The sequence below is a fragment of the Eublepharis macularius genome, chromosome 16 (genome assembly GCF_028583425.1).
Source record: "Eublepharis macularius isolate TG4126 chromosome 16, MPM_Emac_v1.0, whole genome shotgun sequence".
Classification (NCBI taxonomy): domain Eukaryota; kingdom Metazoa; phylum Chordata; class Lepidosauria; order Squamata; family Eublepharidae; genus Eublepharis; species Eublepharis macularius.
In genome coordinates, this window is record NC_072805.1 from 17,480,152 (window position 1) to 17,502,882 (window position 22,731).

Genomic DNA, 22,731 nt, shown 5'->3' on the forward strand with positions numbered 1-22,731 from the left:
TGTGACCTGTTGGTGGTTTCAGGGGCACAACTGCTATGTACGGTGCCACTTAAAGCATGCCACTCTGTTTTTTGCATTCCTTATTCATTTCCAAGTGGAGACCAACTTGTGACCTGTTGGTGGTTTCAGGGACACAACTGCTATGTACGGTGCCACTTAAAGCATGCCACTCTGTTTTTGCATTCCTTATTCATTTCCAAGTGGAGACCAACTTGTGACCTGTTGGTGGTTTCAGGGACACAACTGCTATGTACGGTGCCACTTAAAGCATGCCACTCTGGGTTTTTTTGGGGGGGGGAAGGGTGGCAGAGTTCTCTCTCTTCTTCTGCCACTTACATAGACTCACTTTTCCCATTTCCTTTTTTAGGTGACTTAGATCTTGGATTCCTGGGGACCAAACTTGGGCCTGTTGACCTGGTGCCTTACTCCAGCCGAGGCCCGCCAAATGGACCTGCAGTGAAGACACCAAGCAGCTGATCCTGTCGCCACCTGGATCTCTCTCTGAAGAGCCTGAAGCCTCTTTGTGTAGTACCAGCAGCTGAGAAGGCTCGAGAGGGCGAGCAGCTGAAGTGGTCACCGGGAGGCCCAGCAGATTCCTTGTTCCTTAAGAGAAATGAAGACTTCTGCTCTTGGACACTTTCATGCTGTGAAACTCAGATATTGTGTTCTCTAGGGCAAGCATTAAAGAACCATTCTGCTGGATTCCTGCCTCAATCAGCTGCATGTTGATATATGTTCTGCTGTCTCCATGCTGTGGGTGCCATAGTTTATACCAGCTCCACAGAACCCCCTTGGCCTGCTTCTCTGCCAGTTTGCATGTTAGGGGTGGTGAGCTAATGACCACCATTTGCCATGGGAGAAAGGGCTCTTGTTTGGGCAAAGAGGTCACATGGACTGCACTAGCAGCATTTCTGAGACAGCTCCCTCATGTAAGTCACCCTCACTTTCTGCAGGAATTTTCATTGGTCAAACCAACCATGATTTTCTGCATCTTTCTCCCTCCCCTCTCATCAATATTATCCACCCATTTTTCTCTGGCTGGCAGACCCTCAACCCCAGCTGGCTTCTTTCCTTATAAAAAATCACATCTGCCAGGCATTTTTTGCCTCAACTGACGAACCCCCTTGCCTCTGACAAGTTCATAGTCACATGAAGCCCTTAGGAGCTTTTCAGGAGTGGGGTGTGAGTCTCGTCTCATTGATAAGTAGCAAATCAAATCAAAAGAGTTTATTGTCTATAGCCATAGGCCATCACAATTCACCAAACATTGACTAATAAACAATTAAATCCATTATCACAGTTTGTATAGGTTACTAAAATTAATTAAAACAATATAGTATGCCAAACTATCCCAGGAGTCACAAAACAGACTCATTCAGTACCACCTTAGATCTTATTTTTTGGCTGCGAGTGCAACTGAGAAACTCTATAGGACACATGATTATCAGTGTCAGATAACAAAAACACAACCTTCTCGATTTCAGAGTATGTGTTTGCCACTGATAGGATTCTGGCCAAAAATTTAGCTCTGGGTACGCTATATAATGGAAAGTAAAGTAGATAGTGGGAAAGGTTCTCCACTGTAGGTAATCCACAAATGTAGGTGCAGTATTCCATAGGGGTGTGAAAATAACGCCCTGCCGAAAGAGCTGTAGCAGCCAGAACACCTGTGGCATTCCCTCATGTCCACATGGATGGCTCTCTAAGCTACAAGTGACGCCAGACTACCAGCCTGGGAATTGTAGTTTTCAAAGATAGAGACATGCAGGATGGCTGGGGGAGAGGAACTTTGCAAAGGAGGGGAAGAGCTGGTAGTTCGTATCTCTGTTGAGATTGCAAGAAAACAATTGCAAAGTTCTCCCCCAGCAGATGCAATTTATTCTTGTAGGTAGATCTATTATACAAGTAGAAGTACTTCTTATCTATTAGTTTTTGTGAATGTATATTAATTTTGTATATAATTTTGTATATTAATTTGTTGGTTGGATTTGTATCCTGCCCTCCCTTATAAGCAGGCTCAGGGCAGGTCATGATATCATTTATTTATTTTATTTATGTTATTTATATTCCGCCTTTCTCACTGAGACTCAAGGCGGATTACATACAATTAGTGGCAAGGACAAGGGCAGGTATTTCCATACAGGCCATTTTCACACGCGCCCCGGGAGATCGTGCAAACTCACAGCATGAAGCGTCTTCCTAGCACGATCTCCCGGCACGATCCCCTTTAATGGCCCAATGATGTCAGAAAAAGGGCTATTAAATGGGATTGTGCCAGGAAATCACGCTAGGAAGATGCTTTTATGCTGTGAGTTTTGCGTGATCTTTCGGGCGCGTGGCCATGTGAAAACAGCCACAGTGTCAAGAACATTTCCATAAACAATGTCATAGGGTAAAAGAATATAAGTTTACAAAGATATAGTATTAGTAAGAATCCAGTATGGGGTTGAGGAATTGCTGAAACAGAACATAATTCTAGGCCAACATAAAGCACAGGTAGGATATCGGAGTACATATTTAAAGCAACAGATAACATGTAAGGCATCATAATGGTGAAATTTATGGTTTCTAACTCATTGGCGAAACATCTGGGATCCCTTTCCTACAATACCACCCTCTTAGCTGAGAAAAAAGGCCTTTTTGAATAATTCAGTTTTGCATTGTTTGCGGAAAGCCAGGAGGGTGGGGGCTCTCCCGACCTCCTCAGGTAGTTCATTCCATAGGGTAGGGGCCACCACAGAGAAAGCCTGTGTATGGCTTTTGCTAGGGTTGCCAGCTCCAAGTTGGAAAATTCCTGGAGATCTAGGGGGTGAAACCTGGAGAAACCTGGAGAAAGAGGGGTTTGGGGAGGGAAAGGACCTTGGCATGGCATAATTTCGTAGAGTCCACCCCCCAAAGTAGCCATTTTCTCCAGGTGAACTGATCTCTGTGGCCTGGAGACCAGTTGTAATTCCAGGGGATCTCCAGCTACTACCTGGAGGCTGGTAACCCTAGCTTTCGCCCATGTACAGACTGGCACCTGCAAGAGACCCTGTTCAGATGAGCAAAGCTGCCGTGGAGGGACATAGGGAGAGAGGCGGTCCCGTAGGCATGCTGGACCAAGGCCGTGAAGGGCTTTGTATGTACTAATAACCATTACCTTGAACTGAGCACGGTAACTGATAGGTAGCCAATGGAGTGACTGTAGGATGGGAGTGATGTTCGAGCTCCTGTTTGCTCCTGATAATAGTTGAGCCGCAGCATTTTGCACCAATTGGCGCCTAAGAGTTAACTTAGATGGGAGACCTATGTATAATGCATTACAATAGTCAAGTTTTGACATAAACCAATTTCAAAAGATATATATGTATATATATATATATTAAATACATGTATATATATTAATTTTGTATATATTCGTATTGAGAATTATGAGATGGTCAAGTCTGTTTTTTCTTAACCTGTGAACCGATCCCTCTATAGATCCAGAGGAGTTAGCCATGTTAGTCTGTAGTAGAAAAATCGAAGAGTCCAGTAGCACCTTTAAGACTAACCAACTTTACTGTAGCGTAAGCTTTCGAGAATCACAGTTCTCTTCGTCAGATGCATGGAGGGTAAGTTTCTTCTTACCCTCCATGCATCTGATGAAGAGAACTGTGAATCCCTCTATAGGCTTTTCACTCTATATGCACTTCACTGAACATTGTTGCTATGCAGCTTTCATTCATTAAATTAGGACATTCCAGTTTTATACCACTCCCCTTAAACTGTATTTTAAAAGTCCACAAGCAGCGTTTGACAGGCTTGTCTTTTATTAGGGTTTATTATCTTGAGGCATCTTCCCATCTACCTGCTTTGTATTTAGCCATACAGGCTGTAAAACACACACAGGCAAGTATCCTAGGCCAGCGGGATGCTGGGCATGTTTACTGGAGAGCAGGCTGTCCTCTTATGCAGCGTGGCCAATTCTGAAGCCGTGGGGAATTGCAAACGCGCTTTCTTGTATCGCAATTGGATCGATGTGGTTTTTTAACGCTGAAATCCCACTGATAATAATAATGCCTACGGGCAGTCTCATCAGAACCGGAAGTGTTAAGCTCCCTTTTCCCGGCGCCTTTTCCTCCCCTAGGGGAAAATTCATAATTGGGCGTCTTGTGGCGCGTTGCATCTTGGGAAGATGGCGGCGCCCGGAGCGTGAGGCGAGGGGAGGCTGACAGGTGAGCGGCGCGCCGTGTGGACGCGCGGTCTTCAGAGGCGGGCAGGGCGGCAGCACCGCGCGGAGAACCCTAAACCGTGGTGGGGCGCTCCGATCTCCGCCTGGGAGTCAAAGAGTAGGGAAGCGCGGTTCCTCTTCCCTCAGGGCCGGTGTGCCTCTGAGCGTGTGCAGAGTCCCCTCCTCCGGCTCGTTAGGCAGACATTTTTAATAGGGGTAGAAGGATGCGGGAAGTGAAGTCGCAGGGTTACAAGTACTTTAACGTAACTAGTAGGGTTGTCAGCTCCAACTTGGGAAATTCCTGGAGATCTGGGAGGTGAAACCTGGAGAAAGTGGGGTTTGGGGAGGGAAAGGACTTTGGCATGGCATAATTCCATAGAGTCCACCCCCAAAAGTAGCCATTTTCTCCAGGGGAACTGATCTCTGTGACCTGGAGACCAGTTGTAATTCCGGGAGATCTCCAGCCACTACCTGGAGGCTGGCAAGCCTAGTGACTAGTGAATGGGCTTGGCACTTTTCTTGATTAGGTTTGCGGTTTACAGTTTTTTCGCCCTGTACTTTTTGCATTCCCCCCTCCTCATCTTGCATAAAATGCCTGCGTAGCGAGAGGTCGCTGCTTTTGTTAGCCTTCGGAGCACCAGATGACTCTATTTTTGCTGTGACAACGATGACCCTATTGGAATTATTTTCGTGATTCTTATTGATCAAGATGGGTAGCCATCTATAGCAGTAGAAAACAGCAAAAGTCTAGAAGCACCTATAAGACTAGCAAAATTTGTGGTAGGGTTGGAGCTTTTGTGAGTCACAGCTCACATCTACAGATGTGAAGAAGTGAGCTGTGTCTCATGAAAGCTCCTACCCTACTACTAACTTTGTTATTTTGCAGTAGTTAAATCACGCTCTTCTGTTGTGCTGTAAACAAGCACCACTTTATTCCTGCAGTGGTTGGGTCCTTAACATGCAGATCTCTAATGTAGGGGTAATGAGAAGCAACTCCCTAAAATTTTGTGCCAACTTGTTGTGTACCCACTTCAAGTGCCCATTTACTCAAATGCAGTGGATACTCTTTATTCAGACATTTTGTGGAGTGGTGCAACGTTTTATTTCAGTAGAACACAGACCAGGATGCACATTTTCAGATGCAATGAGTGGATCCTCATTTCTAGGAATGTGAAAAAATTAAACAGCGCGTTCAAGGGGCTTTGAAATACTGGAAATGCATGGTGATCCTACATTCTCTCCTCCTGTTTTCCCCCCACCCCTTTTCTTTCCCCAAATAAAATGACTATGTAATGAGAATCTACTCACTGTATCTGAAGAAGTGAGTACTAGTCCACAAAAACTTAAGCTGAAATTGAAGGTGGCCCAAGACTCCTGTTTATTTCAGCTGCAATAGACTGATGCTGCTTCCCCCCTCCCTCCCCAACTGTGCGCGTTGTTTCCTCTCCTCACCTCCAGGGAAAGAAGCCCTTTTTTACAAAGTTTAAGCTTATGCCTCACAAGTGGTGTAGATAGATTCCTTCCTTTATTTTCTCTGAAACTTGGGGCTTCTAGGCATATACAGAATTCCCTTTTCACACTGCAGCTGCAGAAAAAAAAGTGTAAAGGAAAATAGGGCTTAAAACTTAAGTGCCCATTGGCATAAGCAGAGAATTTTCTTTCTGGTACCCTGGAGTGAATACGTCTTAGGTTATATAGAGTTTATTTTCCATTTCCTCCTGTAGGAAAAATAATCCTTTTTAAAACAAGATAACTGGAGTATCCAATGGGCATGTGCAGAGTCCCCCTCTACCCCCAAGACGCTTTTGAACAAAAGTTTGAAGGTTCAAGTGCCTCTTTTAAAAAGGGAATGCTTTTCTCACTTTTTAAAGAATAGTTGAGGTATGCAATGTGATTGGCATTCTAACCCTTTAAAATGTAGTTTTGGGGTATGAGAGCCTCCGGCTGCCTTGCCTTCACAAAGCGATGGGGGAGGGATGTATACTCAGATCTCAGCAGTTCTGCAGGCAACGTCAATATATCCAACACAAAAAAAAATTCCCTGTGATAACATAGCAGCAAAATTAAATTATGATCAACATTACAGATGGAAACATACATAGAATTGTCTTTGGGTGATAGTTGGCTGGCCTTCTGATGAAGTTTTTAGCATCACAGTTGCGTACATTGCCTGAATGTTAGTATACCATAATTACTGGACCACATATCCTTTATATGATGCAGTGGGGGGCCCAAATCGGCCCGCTGCAAAGAGCATGTGTGCTCCCAGGCCTGCACAATGTACCCACTTTGAGTGCCCATTTACTCAAATGCAATGGATATTCTTTATTACATTTAGTACATTTTGTGTACATTTTAGTACATTTTAGTACATTTTGTGGAGCAGTATTTGGAAATAACAACAGCAACGTTTTCTTCCAGTAGAACACAAACTAGGACACACATTTTCAGATGCAATGAGTGGATCCTCATTATTTATAGGAATATGAAAAAAATAAACAGCATGTTCAAGGGGCTTTGAAATACTGGAAATGTATGGTGATCCTACTTTCTGTCATCCTGTTTCCCCTACCCCTTTTCTTTCCTAAAATAAAATAACCGCAAAATGAGAATCTACTCGCTATACTCGCTATATATGAAGAAGTGAGTATTAGTCTACAAAAACTTAAGCTAAAAAAAAGATGAGTGCTGGGTCCCCCCCCCCCTTGCTGGGACGGTAAGGGGACCTAGCAACCCTAGAACACATTTGCATGTGTTTTTTAGTGGATGAAAGCGTATCAAAATCCACAAAGGCCCAGACTGCATTTTCCTTTCCTTTGCGGTTTAGTCTCAATTTTATTTTTTATTTATTTATGTCTTTTATAGTCCGCCTTTCTCACTGAGACTCAAGGTGGATTACATAGTGTGAGGTTAGTACTGTCAAAGAAAAGGCTGCTTCAAAGGCAACACAGCTTCCCACACGATTAGCACTTCAGTATAGGAAACAGCATCCAAACATATGCAGGTCAAGAGATACAGTTGCCCTGTATGCACACGTCATTTTCGGGTGCTGAAATGGTGTGCTTATGAAAAAGACCAACATGGAGAAATAGATTGAATGCCCCTGATGAAGTTGTTGCAGATGAAGAGCTGAGTGAAAATCTGCCGGCCCTAGTTCTGGGCATCTTCTTTGGATTTCCATCTTCTCCGTGTTCCATCTGTAAAGAAATAAGAAGACACGTTTATTTCTAATTTATTGAACTCTACAGACTTACCTGGATATAAATTGCCTTGACACCCCTGGGGTCTCTTGTACGGGACTCTTGTTCTAATCGTTACTTGTTGATTATCTATATGTATGGATAAGGATAGTCAATAGAAAATGTATATGTTGTTTATATGTGATATTTATACACTATAGAAGGATATCAGCTTGTAGCCTATACACTGAAAATTGTCTCAGGCTAGTGTATGATTTCTGTAATTATATGACTTTGTGGGTTAATTGACTATCCGTGTTAATTGTTTTCTCCCGGGCGGGACCTTCCGCTCTTCAGTTTGTGCATACAGAGACAGCAAACACAGTGGAACGTACGATTACCTATCATGGCACAGTTTGCATGCGTCCCTTCCACCCCACCTCTCTACACAAAAGTACTACCCACACACGGGGTATTTGAATATATTGAATTTATATTTGAATATATTGGAATATCTGGCCATCAGACATAGACACAGGTGTAAAGGGAGGAAATAAAAAAGCAATCAGTATTCAAAACGTAAAAATAATGGAGTAGGATAGCTGTGATTTCTCCTAGCTAAAAGACTGTAGTAAGAATGACAAGAGACCAATTCCAGGGTAGCTGTGTTCATCACTGGAGTAAAAACCAACCAGGAGGCCTGCTAGTAAGGATCCCAGGTGCTTGCTGGAGGTGGGCAATCTCCCAGTGGTTTGCCAGCGACCAGCAGGAGCTGTCAGGGGCCTGGTAATCCTACCTGCTATTGTGGCTTGTAAGCTTTCATAAACTGTAGCCCACTTTATCAAACACTTGAAGTATTCTGTGCTGACAGATACACAAGTACAGCAAGGGGGAGGGTGGTCAATGAAGGGACTGAAAGAAATTCAAGAGGCACAGTCACCGGCAGTGGATTTAGGAATGGCCATGAATGCAGGTAGCTTTAAAAGGGGATGAGACAGATTCGTGGAGGAGAGGTCCCTCCATCAGTGGGAGGTGACTGAATGGAGCCCCCATATTCAGAGGCAGCAAATATCTGAATAGCAGCGCTGCGAGACAGTAGCAGGGAGGGCCATGGCTTCTAAGGCCTCTTGGTTTGGTCCTCCAGTGCACCTGCATGAGACAGAATGGCTGTCTAGATAGACCACCAGTCCGATCAAGCAGGATCTTCTCATATTCTCAGGATCAGACCTAAATGCCGTGATTGGAGTACTGGTTGAAAAAACAGTGATTTATTCATCCGAACATCCATATCCTGCCCATAAATTACTACTACAAACTACGTTGTTAATATGGATGGAAAAATTCCTTGCCCTTCTTGCCCCGCATAGGGGCAGTCTAGAACTGGAAGTGTTAAAACTCCATTTTCCCAGTGCTTTTTCCTCCCCAGGGGCAAATTCTTAATTGGGTGTCTGTGGCATGTTGCATCTTGGGAAGATGACTGCAAGAGAGAGAAAGAGAGTTGATGTATTATTTCTGAATGGTAATTTACTGAGGGGCTCGTTTGCTTTCAGTTGTTCCTGTGCCCCAAATAGAAGTGCATATAAATAAAAGCTTTCATCGCAGCAACAAAGCAAGACAGTATGAAAGTTTTCTGTGGAAGAGCCAATCCAACGACGGGAGCTGTGGAGTGGCTGGAAGAAGATGAAAACTATGATTATCACCAGGAAATTGCAAGGTACGGATGTTGCTTCTTACATTATGTGAAGTCTAATAGCAACCTGATGAAAATGAAATATGGTGACAAGTCAGTAAAAGTAATCGGGACAGTCTCTTTGCCTTCCTAAGACAGGATGGGCTGTTTTCCTTACAAGAAGCTCCTGAGTTTGTCAGTGCCAGAGACAGATTTGAATAACTGCTGGCTGTTATGTTTGCAAGGGAAGCGTCTTTTTTCTTCTCTGTCCCAGCATTCCTCAATCTGTGCTGGCTAGCCAGAAATTTCCAGAATGACTCTCTCAAGGCTGCAATATACGGTAGGCAGTACTGGGAACCTGCCCTGTATCAGGAATGCCTCTCGTCTTCTCTCTTGTAGCTTAATGTCAAGCCCGAGGAAAGGGTTGCCAGGTACCTCTCACCTCCCCTCGGGAGGGTGGAGTCCCTGGCGATTTCCTTAAGCCAGGCCCAAGGTCTTCTTTTGCATATGCCCTTTGTGCCAGCGTGCCCCGGAGCCAGCGTGATGACGTCACTTCTGGTAGTGACATTACCATGCTGGCCATGTGAGCACTCTCGCACTCTGCACGGGTCTGATGTGGCCCATTTGGGGCCCAAATCAGCCCCAAACAAAGTGTGGAAATGCTTTCGTGGGTGGTGCGACCACTACTGGAAGTGATGTTGTCGCGCCAGTTGGGAGCGTGCTTTGCGCGTGCCTGAAGTGCCTGCCCCCTCCCGCTGATTGCTGTGCAATCGGTGGACAAGGGGGCAAATCTCTGGGAGTTTGCCTGCCACTGCTGGGCACCTAGGAACTCTACCTGAGGAGCAGTTCTTTGAAACCCAGAAGCTATCTCCATTGGTTCTCATAAAGATATTGTTTCACTGCTGTTGCTAAGGTGAAAGAGATTCTGCATGTCCATTTTTGAAATCTGAGCTTTTTACTGATCCTACATATGGTATCGTGGCTGCTCCTGTTGTTTTGGCTTTTAACACAGTGCTGTTCACAATGGTAAGATCTGAGCAAATTCATAGTAGCGTAGACATAGTGTGAATCCTATTCCTAAGATTTGTATCTGATGTGTCCCTCATTGTAGAGTGAATTATTGATGTACTGTGTGCTTTATTCTGAGACCTACTGCTGTTGAGCACTTTTTAGTTCCTCATCAAAGAGATGCTAATCATCCCCACCATTTGTGCTGATATGCATCCTAAAATATCCCTTACTTCAACCATTGTTGAGTTCCCCGTGAGACACTTTTATTCTTTTCTTTTTTTTGAAGAACAAAGACAACTAGAGTGTGCGCCTAAATACCTATGCAGCTATCAGCATCTGATTTCTTTTCTGGGTTATATTTTTGATCCTGCACAATCCCAGTTGCTTTCTTTTTGGGGGGTTATTTTTTTTTCATTTTGATACAAAGATTAAAATCCCACTGAAGGGAAAAGTTGCTTTCTTAAACCACCAAGGCATCTCAGCATTCTGCCCTCTTTTAAAATTTTCATCCCACCACCAGCATGGCCGTTTCCACACTGCTTACCTTGTTCCAGAAAACAGCGAAATCTCACGCGAAATCTCGCGCGAAGATGCTGTTAGCGTGTCTTCCTGCGCGATAACAGCGTCTTCTTGTGTGATTTCGCGTAATAACAGCGTCATCTCGTGCGATTTCTTGCGAGATTTCGCTGTTTTCCAGAACAAGGTAAGCTCATTAAGCTATCTGTGCCTAGATTTGGTGCTTTGTTGCTGTTTTGTAAATGAACCTCACCCAGGGAACACCTATCGGGAGGAGGAAGCTCATGGCCCAGAAAACCAGGAATAGCAGATGAGATGGGGATATGAACTCTCTCTCTCTCTCGCTCTCTCTCTCTCTCTCTCTCACATACACACACACACGCACAAATGTGTGTGTCTGTCTAGCTAGCTCTATAATGTATATATGTATGTATACATATACTCAGGGCTTTTTTTCTGGGAAAAGAGGTGGTGGAACTCAGTGGGTTGCCCTCGGAGAAAATGGTCACATGGCTGGTGGCCCCGCCCCCTGATCTCCAGACAGAGGGGAGTTGAGGTTGCCCTCCGTGCCGCCTATGTATTAACCTATGTATTAAAGTTGAAGCTCTGTGTTAATATTTTTAAATGCAATGTATTATATTGGTTTGTTGTTTGATTATTGTTACAGTTCTAAAATTGAATAAAAATATATATTTTTTTAAAAAAACTATGTATGTGTAAATCCTCAACTAATACATGTTTTTAGTTCTCTCTAATGCAGGTATCTTTGATGGTTTGCTTAGTCCGAGCTGGTTTTTTAAATCCAAAACTTTATTTGCAGGTCATGTTACGCAGACATGCTGAATGACAAAGACAGAGTGAGTAATTTTTAAAATAGATACCTATATGTTAAATATAAACCTTGTATGTGTCACCTCATTAGAGACTTACTGTAGTGGAGTGGTTAGAGTGTTGGGTTAGGACTTGGGAGGCCAGGTTCGAATTCCTGCTCTACCGTGGAAGCTGGCTGGGTGACCTTAGGCTGGTCAGACGCTTTCAGCCAAACTGACCTTGCAGGGTTGTTGTGACAATAAAATGGAGGAGAGAAGCACGATGTAAGCTGCTTTGGGTCCCTGTTAGGGAGAAAGGGTCGGTATAAATGAAGTAAATAAATTAGCCCCGGTTTTGGGATCGCTTTGGATTCTTCCCCTTCCATTAACATCACCACCTTTAGGGATTTTCTTCCTTTCTCTGTGCTGGGTTGCAGGCTGTCTGAGGGAAGGGCAGCTCTTGCGAGGAAACAAAACGGTAGCATTTATTTTGGTTCTTGGTGAACAAGTGAAGCGTTTTCCAAATGTAACCTTGGCCGTTTCCACATGGCTTACCTTGTTCCGAAAAACAGCGAAATCTCGCGAGAAGACGCTGTTATTGCATCTTCTCGCGTGATAACAGCATCTTCTCACGCGATTTCACGCGATAACAGCGTGTTCTCGCGCAATTTTGTGCGAGATTTCGCTGTTTTCCGGAACAAGGTAAGCCGTGTGGAAACGGCCCTTCTCAAGTTGGAAGGGAGTTGCCCAGTTTTGGAAAAGTGAGATTAATTTTGCCCTGTTTGGTCACGTTGGTCATTCCCACTTTTTCTTTTTGTCATATGAGAATAAAAATCCCCTCCTCCACATCTGCATATGTTACTGCTTTAAATACTTTGTCTGAAAGGGGAAAATCCAATTTCATACTAAAAGTGCAGATCTGCCTGGCTTTTCAAGGTTGTTTGCCAAATCAGTTTATTTGTCAATAACTGGGAAAGGTTTTGAATTTCGGTCTGGTGACCAAACTCTTGTAGGACATTTTCCAGCAGTCTATCCGTTTGTATTCCGCTCTTCTTTCAAGGACGTGAATAAAGATCTGCACATCAGTTGACCTGAAGGTAACACAGTTCTAAGGGGAAAAAAACTTATTTTCTGTATTTTTAGATGACTCGTTCATGTGTTAGTAGACATTTTCTTAAAACCAGCGTTCCCTGACACTCGATAGACGGGGCCTGCCTGAGTTTTGTGGAAAGTAGTTTCGCTTGCTGGCGGTGGGGGGGATCTGCCACCTAATTTTATTTTAGTTTTCTTTATTTATAGTCTTCCTTTCTCACTGGGACTCAAGGCAGATTACATAGTGTAAGTCAATGCAGTCAATAGAATGTGACATCTAATAAGCAATGTAATTGGACTAGGATTACAGAAATTTGAAACAAAACAAAAAGAATTAGACATAGTATGTTGAACAGTGCAGAAATTGGTATTACATAACAACAACAACAACATTCAATTTATATACCACCCTTCAAGATGACTACACCCACTCCGAGCAGTTTACAAAGTATGTTATTATTATCCTCATGACCATCACCCTCTGAGGTGGGTGGGGCTGAGAGAGCTCTGAGAGAGCTGTGACTGACCTAAGGTCACCCAGCTGGCTTCAAGTGGAGGAGTGGGGAATCAAACCCAGCTCTCCAGATTAGAGTCCCACTGCTCTTAACCTCTACACCAAACTGCAGTTCTATTTGGGGCTCAGGAACAACTGAAGACAATGTGAGGGAAGCAGGATAATATATACAGCAACACAGATAATGCATACTATAATCTTTTTACAATCTTTGTAAAAAGCAGCTTCCTGAAGCATTCCATTGTAATGTAGCCCTATTACATTTATAGAAATACCGTCCTGAACAGTTCTGTTTTCCAATTAAGCACAGTCCCTTTCTTAGTCGATCTAAAGGTTTTTAACCCATTAACTGAACTGATGGATTGAGTAATTTTTGCAGCCCTAGTATTTTTAAATTTAAATTGATATTAGAAGGACAAAGCACAGAAGTCTTTGAAAATGTGTTTGGTTGAGAGTTGGTTTTGTAAAACTTGTATGCTATTTAGTAATGATTATTTAATTAGACTTATAGATTGCTCGTCCCCACAAGTGGGCTCAGACCAGATTACAACTATAATATAAAGATGAAAACACGGTAGCATAAAACAGTATAAAAAAATTAATGTACGATTTGTTAAAAACAGCAACTTGCATATTGCACAAATTAAGGTTTGATGACTCTGTCCTGGATGGCCCAGGCTAGCTGGACCTCATCAGCTCTTGGAAGCTAAGCAGGGTGACCCAGGCTGGTACTTGGATGGGAGATCACCATGGAAGGCTGCTATGCAGAGGAAGGCAGTGGCAGACCACCTCTGTTCATCTCTTGCCTTGAAAACCCTGTGGGGTTGCCATAAATCAACTGCAACTTGTTGGGGCTTTACACACACGAGGTTTGATGGCGAGCCCTCTGAGAACAATGTTCCATGTGTCTGTTAAGGGCTTCTAGGACAGTCATGGAACTTGCCATCTTTCTTTCGCTACAGAATTCCTGTTTAGAAAGTAAGATTAAGTATTTTTCAGAGCAGCCTTGGGTGATGTTCAGAAGCATCTGAAATAAAGAGTTTCCAGTTTCAGTCCTGCTAACCAGAACAACGTTCTTAACACCTCGCTAGTTTCGAAAAGCTCTTAGCTTTTTGTAAAGATCTTTTAATTCATTTTTCAAGTAGGTGACTTTTTAAAAGGAGGGGAGAGGGAATCGAAAAGCACTACCAGCAGGGAATTATATCCATCTGTTTTAAAAAGCTGCAAATCCATCAAATGTCTCTTTCTTTGATAAGAGATCTATACATGTTGGCAAGATGAAAAATCCTCAGTGGCTTTCATGGGGGGGGGGGGGAAACGGTGTTTTAACTCAACAGGAGGCCGTTCTGTTTCAGAGAAGCTTCTGTCGCTGTAGCTGTCAGTTTTGGAGAGTTTAAGACTTAGGTTTGGATCGAAAGATTTTAAAAGCCCTTTTCAGGAGAAGGGGGGCAAAAACACCAGTGAAGCTGGAAGCAGTTGGAATTGCAGTGGTTTTGCAGTTCTTAATGCAACTTGTTTACCATCACGTTACTAAGCGTGGAGATGGTGTTTCATTTTTTTTACCAAGTGTCTCACAAGCCTCTGCACTGTAGATGAGTTTTCCCAGAACACTATGATGTAAGAAATATTTATATCCCGCTTTATCTCTTTAGCCTTCCTTGAATCATTTTGCTGAAAAGACAGTCTGTTTTTATCCTCAAAAGTCACATGTATGCAGGTTCAAGAGAATCAGGCTTAGAGTGCGTCTGCTGTGCAGCTGAAACAAAGAGACTTGTGGTGAAGGTGACAGAGGTTTGTCTGTCTCAACAGAACGTAAAGTACTTCCAAGGCATTTGTGCTGCAGTGGGCCGAGTGAAAGCAAGAGGGGAGAGAGCGATCGTCCTGGACATCGGAACAGGCACTGGGCTCTTGTCCATGATGGCGGCAACAGCAGGGGCCGATTTCTGCTATGCTGTGGAGGTAAGCATTGTCCCTTTCCCACACTTGCAGCAGCCATACATGAGTTGCTTATGAGTCCGGCTTTAATACTGTGGCAAAGACAGAAATTGCCTGATCTGTGTTTATTTTTACATAGCCGTCCACAAAACTTGCCCAGGCTCGACAGATTACGCTCTCAGTACATTGTTATTTTGTTCTTGTAACATATATTGGACTACACTGACCTTTTAGATATAATGCCGAAGCATGACTTGGCGTTAGAAAATGAGCCTCAGGTTTTTGAGTTTTGATCCTTTCCTCCCTTTTCCTCCCCTACCCCTTCTTTGCATTTCCAGGTTATCAGTAAACCAGGACTTGCCTTTCTTTGAAATGATGAACTGTAGTTTCCCTTTGAAACCAGACCTGAACAGCATAGATCAGTCGTGGTTTTGCGACTCTAGGTTTGGAAGGGAACTGCAGACATAGGCTTGGGTCCTCCTGAGCCTTCGTTCCCATATATATTTCGGTCTGGCCACTGCAGGGTGCACTTCTTCTCATACTAGGCATGCACAAGATGCATGCTTTTCAAGGAGCCCCAAGCTGTCTAGTAGTCTGCAGTGGAGGATAACCTCCACACCGGCTGGGAAGAAGTACACATTCAAAATGGAACAGTCCATCTCAGATCTTAAGTGGTACAGTCCATTCTGTGACCTCGGAATTCAGTCTACTGTATCTGTAGAGCTGGCTTCAGTGTATGTGTTCTATCAGAACGATGGGCTGGCTCCAGTGAAAATTTCTGCTGATGGAAGGAAGGGGGTGATTTTTACTGACCTTTCTGATACTATGTTCTTCAAGATCCGGGTCCCCCAGGAACTGCATTTTGGAGGGCATTTTGAGCTCCATCAAGAGACGGGGAAGCACACTGACAAATCCCTTTGGTGGATAGAAACTTTGTGTGGGATCCAGCCCTCGTTCTTCAGTTCAAACTTAGATTTAGTTTTGCATGGGATTTATATCAAGCCATTGGCTAATGAGAGCAGATTTCTTGGCCACTGGTGGTCTGTAGCAATCTGGGGTGTTTCTCCACCTTTCGTTTGTCGTTTATATTTTGGCAGGAACCTAGGTGTTTCTGACAGCTTTGGCTGTGGAAAGTAGTCTTGTGTTGCCAGGTTTCATGCTTTAATTAGGTACCAAACTGAATATGGCCAGAAGGCTTATGTTTCACTGGGGCGGTCTCATCTGTGCCTTTGAGTTTGTAAAGTTCCATTTTTCAAGTTCTTGTTTTGAAAAGGAAGCTCTTTCAGTTCAGTTATTATATTCTTAATTTTACTCTAGCTGTTCAGGCCAATGAAATTCCATCCCATTTTTGCAGGGTTTGTGTTTGGAACAAGGCCCTAAATAATGCAGAGATGGGGAAAATTAAATATTTCATGGCTAGGAAGAATTTCAGCTGTTAAAATGAATATCTTACCCAAATTGAATTTTTTATTTCATATGATTCCAATTTATATAGAACAAAAGATTTTCAACAAGTGACAGAAAGTAATAAATGACTTCATATGGAAAGAAAAGAAACCAAGAATAAGACTCAAAGTATTACAAGACGACAAAAACGAAGGGGGATTGGCTGTACCAAATATCAAATTGTATCATCAAGCTGCGGCATTAGTTTGGATAACAGACTGGATTACAAATCCAAGTAGTAGACATATCAAATTGGCGACAGTGGATGCTAAAGAAGGTATCCATAATTATTTGTGGACAAAGAAATCACGGAGATCCATTCATAAACAGGATGGGACCCATAGTATAAGGGACGGACTGCTCAAAATATGGTACCAGTGTAGAAACAGACTGAGTCCACCAATCTCCCCATTGATGTCGCCAATTAATGCCTACTATACTGTAGCCAAGAGAAACAGAACTGATCAACTGAGTTATGAATCAATGATCGATAAAGAAAGAAACAAAACCGTGACAAGAAATCCAAACTCAAGGTAAAAATATTCCATGGCTGATATATCACCAAATAGTATCAAGACTAAAGGAACAAATTCTCAAAGAAGATGGCAGGCTGAGAGAAAAAATGCAGTATGAACGATTAATATCTGGAGATCTGAAACATCTCTTGGGGAAAATTTATAAAATATTATTGCTATACCATACAGAAATGGAGCAAGTGAAAACTTGTATGATAAAATGGATGCAAAATTTCAGAGAAACTATTCCGATGGACTTACAGGAAAATTTATGGACTAAGGACATAAAATTTACAGACTGTCAGTTATTGAGAGGGAATTGGTATAAAATGTTTTTAGATGGTACATTACTCCCAAAGACATTGTGAGAATCAGTAAGGGTTACAGTGGACATTGTCGGAAATGGCAGAGCATGGATGCAACATTTTATCTTATGTGGTGGACTTGCAAGGAAACACGAAAATACTGGATAAAAATTCATGAAGAGATGCAAAAGATACTTAAACTTAGATTCGAATTAAATCCGAAAAGTATGCTCTTAAATATCCTACCAATTGTTAGAAAAGAACAGGGAGACCTTTTCCGTTACACGGTGACGGCAGCAAGAGTATTATTTGCAGCAAAATGGAAAGTAGATACCTGTCCTGATGGGTTAGAGTGGAGAGATAAGATTTATGAATATGTATCAGTGGCTATCTACATAATAGACCAATAACTGAATTTTGGGAAAAATATAAGGAGCGCTTTGATTATTTAGGCAGAAATTAACTGATATAGAAGTTTGCATAACTAAAACTAACCAAGAAGAGGGAAGGAGAATTATGATGCATCTATGTTTAGGTAGGATAAATTTAGAATGTTTTTGTTTACTAGGTCAATGTAAGTTTAAATGTACTGCTTGTTTAACTCCCAAAACTATTCTATATGTATGTTTATATAGGATTGTATAAGTCTCAACTTAATTTCCAATCTAGTACCTGTATTTTCCTTTATTATGCAATTCTTATTTTCATATCTTTTTTAAAAAAGGCCCTAAATAATGTAGACTCCCAAACACATGGAAAAGAATAGATGGGACACTAGATATAAGTGGGGCACTTTCTTCTGGCTATGCCCTCTCTCACCCCTGCCTCCCAGGGCACTTTGGGCCAAGCTACAAGTGACGAATGACACTTGTCTGGCGCAAGTGAGCTCAAGTGAATGGCAAGTGAACAGGGAAGAATACACGTGAGTCTGTTCACTTGCCAGGCAAGTGTCATTCATCACTTGTAGCTTGGCCCTTTGTTCGCTCAGTGGCTTTGGACAGGACAGGCCTCAGCTTCCACTCTCTCTCAAGGAAGAAGATGGGTTAGAGTGGGACCATGGCTGAGTGATAGAACATACTTTCTGCATGTATAAAGTCCCAGGTTCAGTCTCCAGTTAAAAGACTCAAATAGGAGGAGATGTGAAGGACCTCAACCAGAGGCCCTGGAGAGCTGTGGCGAATCTGACCTTGATAGACCCAGGGTCCAACACAGTAGAAGGCAGCTTCATGTGTTCAAGTGATGGGTCCATCATACCACGAGCAGACTCAGCATGGGGTAGCAGTGTGACTTCTGTTGGCTTCTTGGATTCTCGAGAGTCTGCGGAGTATAGCAGGTAAGTTTCTGAGCTGTGGCCCAGGAACTCTGTTTCAGATCCCACCTCAACCTGAACAGTTTAGCTTGGCAAGCCCCTGTTCCTCACCCTCAGTCCTTCCTGCCATCTCCAATGCGCCAGTAATCATACCGGTCCACTTTCCTGGGATGTCATAAGGATTAGTGACACATTTTTGAACAGCTGGACATACACAGTATAAATGCTCACACGTCGTTGTTTAGGTTTTCAAGCCCATGGCTGACGCGGCTGTGAAGATCGTGGAGAAAAACGGCCTGAGTGACAAGATAAAGATAATTAACAAGCATTCCACTGAAGTAACAGTTGGGCCTGGTGAGTGTCATGGGAGATGTTCTTTTGTGTTGTATGTGAGGCAGAGCGAGGTAGTGGTTAGAGGATGGCATCTGAGAGACTCGGGTTCTAATTGCTCTGCCCTGGCAGCTGGCAGGTGACCACGGGCCAGTCGATCTCTCTCAGTCTGACCGAATGGAGGAGGGAGGATGATGTGGTAAGCTGCATTGCATCCCCATTAAGCAGAAAAGCGGGGTAAAATATATGAATAAAATAAACAAATTGAAAGTGTGAGTGCTCCATGGAGAGCAGGTGGGGTGCAGGGAGGAATTCCATCCCCCAGTAAATCAGGAGGTATTAACTGATTGCTTATTTGATTAGGAATATCTAGAGCAGTTGCAGGCTTGGTGTGAAATCAATCAGGCCATCACAGTTTGTACAGCATTATGCTGGAAGCAGCCTGACGTGCTTGTCAGAATTTGGAGGCTAAGCAGGGTTGGCCATGGTTAGGGTTTGAATGGAGGACCACCAAGGAAGACCAGGGGTAGCCATGTAGAGGAAGGCACCTCTGTTCAACTCCTGCCTTGAAAACCCAGTGGGGGTCGTCATAAGTCAGCTACGACTCGACGGCATTTAATTATTATTTTTATGCTTTCTAGATGGGGATATGCTGTGCCGTGCAAACATCCTGATAACAGAACTCTTTGATACTGAACTGATCGGCGAAGGGGCTTTGCCCTCTTACGAGCATGCTCATAGATACCTTGTACAGGTAAGAGATGAGCTACAGCTAGAGTGATGCGGTCTCCTGTATTCTGTAATGATGTTGGCTTTGAGCTGAAGTAGAAATTCTAACTGATTTTAACAAATCGTTTTCCCAAATGGAGGTATTTTGTTTCTGTTTGCCAATATAATTATCAGGGATCACAAATTTTTGTTCTGCATCTGCTTGCATCCCTCCTCTCTGTGGAGCTTGTTATGAGCCAGAGTCCTTCCCAAGAGCTGGAGATGGGTCGTTCCAGCATTGCATTGTGTTTCCAGAAAGCCCTCAAAGGATTACAGGGACAGTCCACTGCCCTTCTCCCCAGTATAAAGCTGGGAACTGGGACATCCAAGGTCCTGGTGCCTGCACATTTTGACTGGTAAGCTGCAGTACTGCAGCCCAAGCTTTGCTCATGACCTGTGTTCGATCCTGGCGGAAGCTGGGTTCAAGTAGCCGACTCAAGGTTGACTCAGCCTTCCATCCTTCTGAGGTCGGTAAAATGAGTACCCAGTTTCCTGGGGGTAAAGTATAGATGACTGGGGAAGGCAATGGCAAAACCACCCTGTAACAAAAAGTCTGCCTAGAAACGTGATGGCGATGTCCCCTCATGGGTCAGTAATGACTCGGTGCTTGCACACCTTTACCTTTTACCAAGGCCAAGCAATAATTTGTGGTTTCCTGTATAAGTTGTCTTCAGGATTCATGGGTTGACCTGTTATGTTATAGATCTACGTTGTTATACGTTATGTTATGTTATGTTATGTTATAGATCTATGTTGATTTGTATATGGCTCTAAAAACAGCTCTGCTAAGGTTTGTTGAATTTTGTGAGACAGGAATCTTGTTTTACTTCAAAGACTAACAAAATTTATTCCAGCGTAAACTTTTGTGAGCCAGAGGTCGCTTCATCAGATGCACGAAGTCTTGCTCTAAAAGAGATCTAGTGCAAGGATGACCAATTGCAGATCCAATTAGGAAAGTGTAGAGATATAGCTGAACTAACATACATCCATATAAGAGGTGCTAAGCCATTAGCACCTATCCTAAGTGAGAAATGACAGATCCTTGTTAAGGACTGGTTAAGAAGCCTAATTCTTGATTAATGCTATTTCAGCAGTTTTCATCAGATTCACTCTTTGAAGTTCTTCTGTAGGAGATCAGTCTTGGAAGACTAAAATGTCCCCTCTTCCCACCACTAATTTCTGACTATTGTGATTTTTGATGTTAGATTTATTCCTTTTATTCTTTTGCTTAAGGCCTAACCTGTTTGTTCAGTGTAGAAAGGAAGAAGGGCATTGCGAACACATCCTGGAATATATTAGATTGGAGGATCGTGGTCACCAAAAGAAAATACACCTACACAGGATATGCAAACCTGTGCACGCTTACTTGACAGTAAAGCCAGTTGAACTCCGTAAGAATTAATTCTGAGCAAACATTTGTTTGTTTAGAGGAATCCTATGCTGCCTCTCCAGCAAGCCTGTTCAAGGTGGCTTATACAATAAAGCATAATAAAAATGTAGCAGCCTATGAAGAATTGTTATCAATTAAAAACACAACAAGAGCAGAACCACATTAAGATACTGAGCAGCTTAAATAGGGTCTCATAAAACATTTCTCAGGCTAAAAGCAGCCTATAAGAGTTAGTTTGATGTGGAGAGCCAGTTTGGTGTAGTGGTTAAGAGCGCGGGACTCTAATCTGGAGAGCCGGGTTTGATTCCCCACTCCTCCACTTGAAGCCAGCTGGGTGACCTTAGATCAGTCACAGCTCTTCTACAGCTCTCTCAGCCCCACCCTCCTCAGTGTGATTGTTGTGGGGATAATAATAACACACTTTGTAAACCGCTCTGAATGGGCATTAAGTTGTCCTGAAGGGCGGTATATAAATGGAATGTTATTATAAAAATGTTAAAAGGTCTATCCCTTACATAAAAGCTTCGGTAAAAAGAAACATTTTGGCCTTCGGCATGAGACCGGGATGTTAGATAGACAGGGACTTTTCTCAGTTTACAGATGAGGAAACAGAGAGACAGAAGGGCCAGAGTCAGCCAAGAGCAGACTGTCTTATTGGTTCCTAAATTACAGTTACAGGTATAGCCTGTACTTGGTTGTGTGTGTGTGTGTTTGTGTGTTTTTAAAAACTACATTTCCCAATTTCACTTTTCTCAAAAATGTTAAACAAACCTTGTTCAGTTCCTCTACGTTTTGAATATTTTTTTTTAATGTTTAGGAGGGATGTGAGGCAGTTCCTCACAGGGCAACGGTGTATGCTCAGCTGGTGGAGTCTGCGAGAATGTGGTCCTGGAACAAGCTGTTTCCCATTCGTGTCCAAATGGAGGATGGTGAAAAGGCCATTGTCCCCCTACCCGAAATGGAAGGCTGCCCGGGAGCTCCTTCTGTCTATGACATCCAGCTGAATCAGGTGCCCTTCAAGGACTTCACCGCTCTCAGTGATGTTGTCACCATGTTCAGGTGAGTGCTGAATTTATTCATTTCTTTCGTAACCCCATTTTTTGCCCCAGTGGGGACCTAAAGCAGCTTACGTTCTTCCCTTCCTCCATTTCATCCCTGTAAAAACTACCATGTGAGCTACGTTAGGTGGATGGACAGTAACGAAACCAAGATTGCCCAGGGAGTTTCATCATGGCTGAGTGGGAATTTGAATATGGACCTCCCAGGTCCTCATCTGACACTAAACCTCGGTTATATTTGGAAGTTGTGTATGGTATATTACTAAAGAATTATGAGCATCCAGCCTGCCCTCCCAGAAGAAGGATAAAGAACTTCCATATAAATGAAACGATCACTATGCATTCCTGTTCTAGCGGTCTGCTGTTTCAACAGTGGCAAAATAGCTGATCCCAGGGACCCTGTTCATTGTGAGATGCAGTGTCATTGAAAGAGTGCCAGTGTGGTTTAGTGGTCAGAAGGTCAGATGAGAATTGGAGAGATCCAAGTTTCTGCCATGGAAGCTCATTGGATGACCCTGGGCCAATCACACACACTCTCTGTCTCAGCCTAATGTACCTCACAGGGTGGTTGGTACGGGGAGATAATGGGAGACCAATGTCGTAAACTGCCTCGGGTCCCCATTGGGGCGATAAACATGGTATAAATGAATGAATGAAAAGAAAGCAATTTTTGTAGTTAAATAAAATCTGTTC

The 22,731-nt window shown here is 43.1% G+C and overlaps 1 protein-coding gene across 1 annotated transcript in view; it reads left to right on the forward strand.

Moving 5' to 3' along the window:
- The first annotated feature begins 4,151 nt into the window (after positions 1-4,151).
- Positions 4,152-22,731, forward strand: part of PRMT7 (protein arginine methyltransferase 7) — a 50,552-nt gene continuing 31,972 nt past the window's right edge. Inside the window, exons 1-7 of the mRNA XM_055000138.1 lie at positions 4,152-4,196; positions 8,922-9,085; positions 11,388-11,424; positions 14,792-14,941; positions 18,738-18,846; positions 19,464-19,576; positions 21,798-22,039. Coding sequence (XP_054856113.1) covers positions 8,991-9,085; positions 11,388-11,424; positions 14,792-14,941; positions 18,738-18,846; positions 19,464-19,576; positions 21,798-22,039 — 746 coding nt within the window. The 5' untranslated portion in view covers positions 4,152-4,196; positions 8,922-8,990. The remainder of the gene's footprint in view (positions 4,197-8,921; positions 9,086-11,387; positions 11,425-14,791; positions 14,942-18,737; positions 18,847-19,463; positions 19,577-21,797; positions 22,040-22,731) is intronic.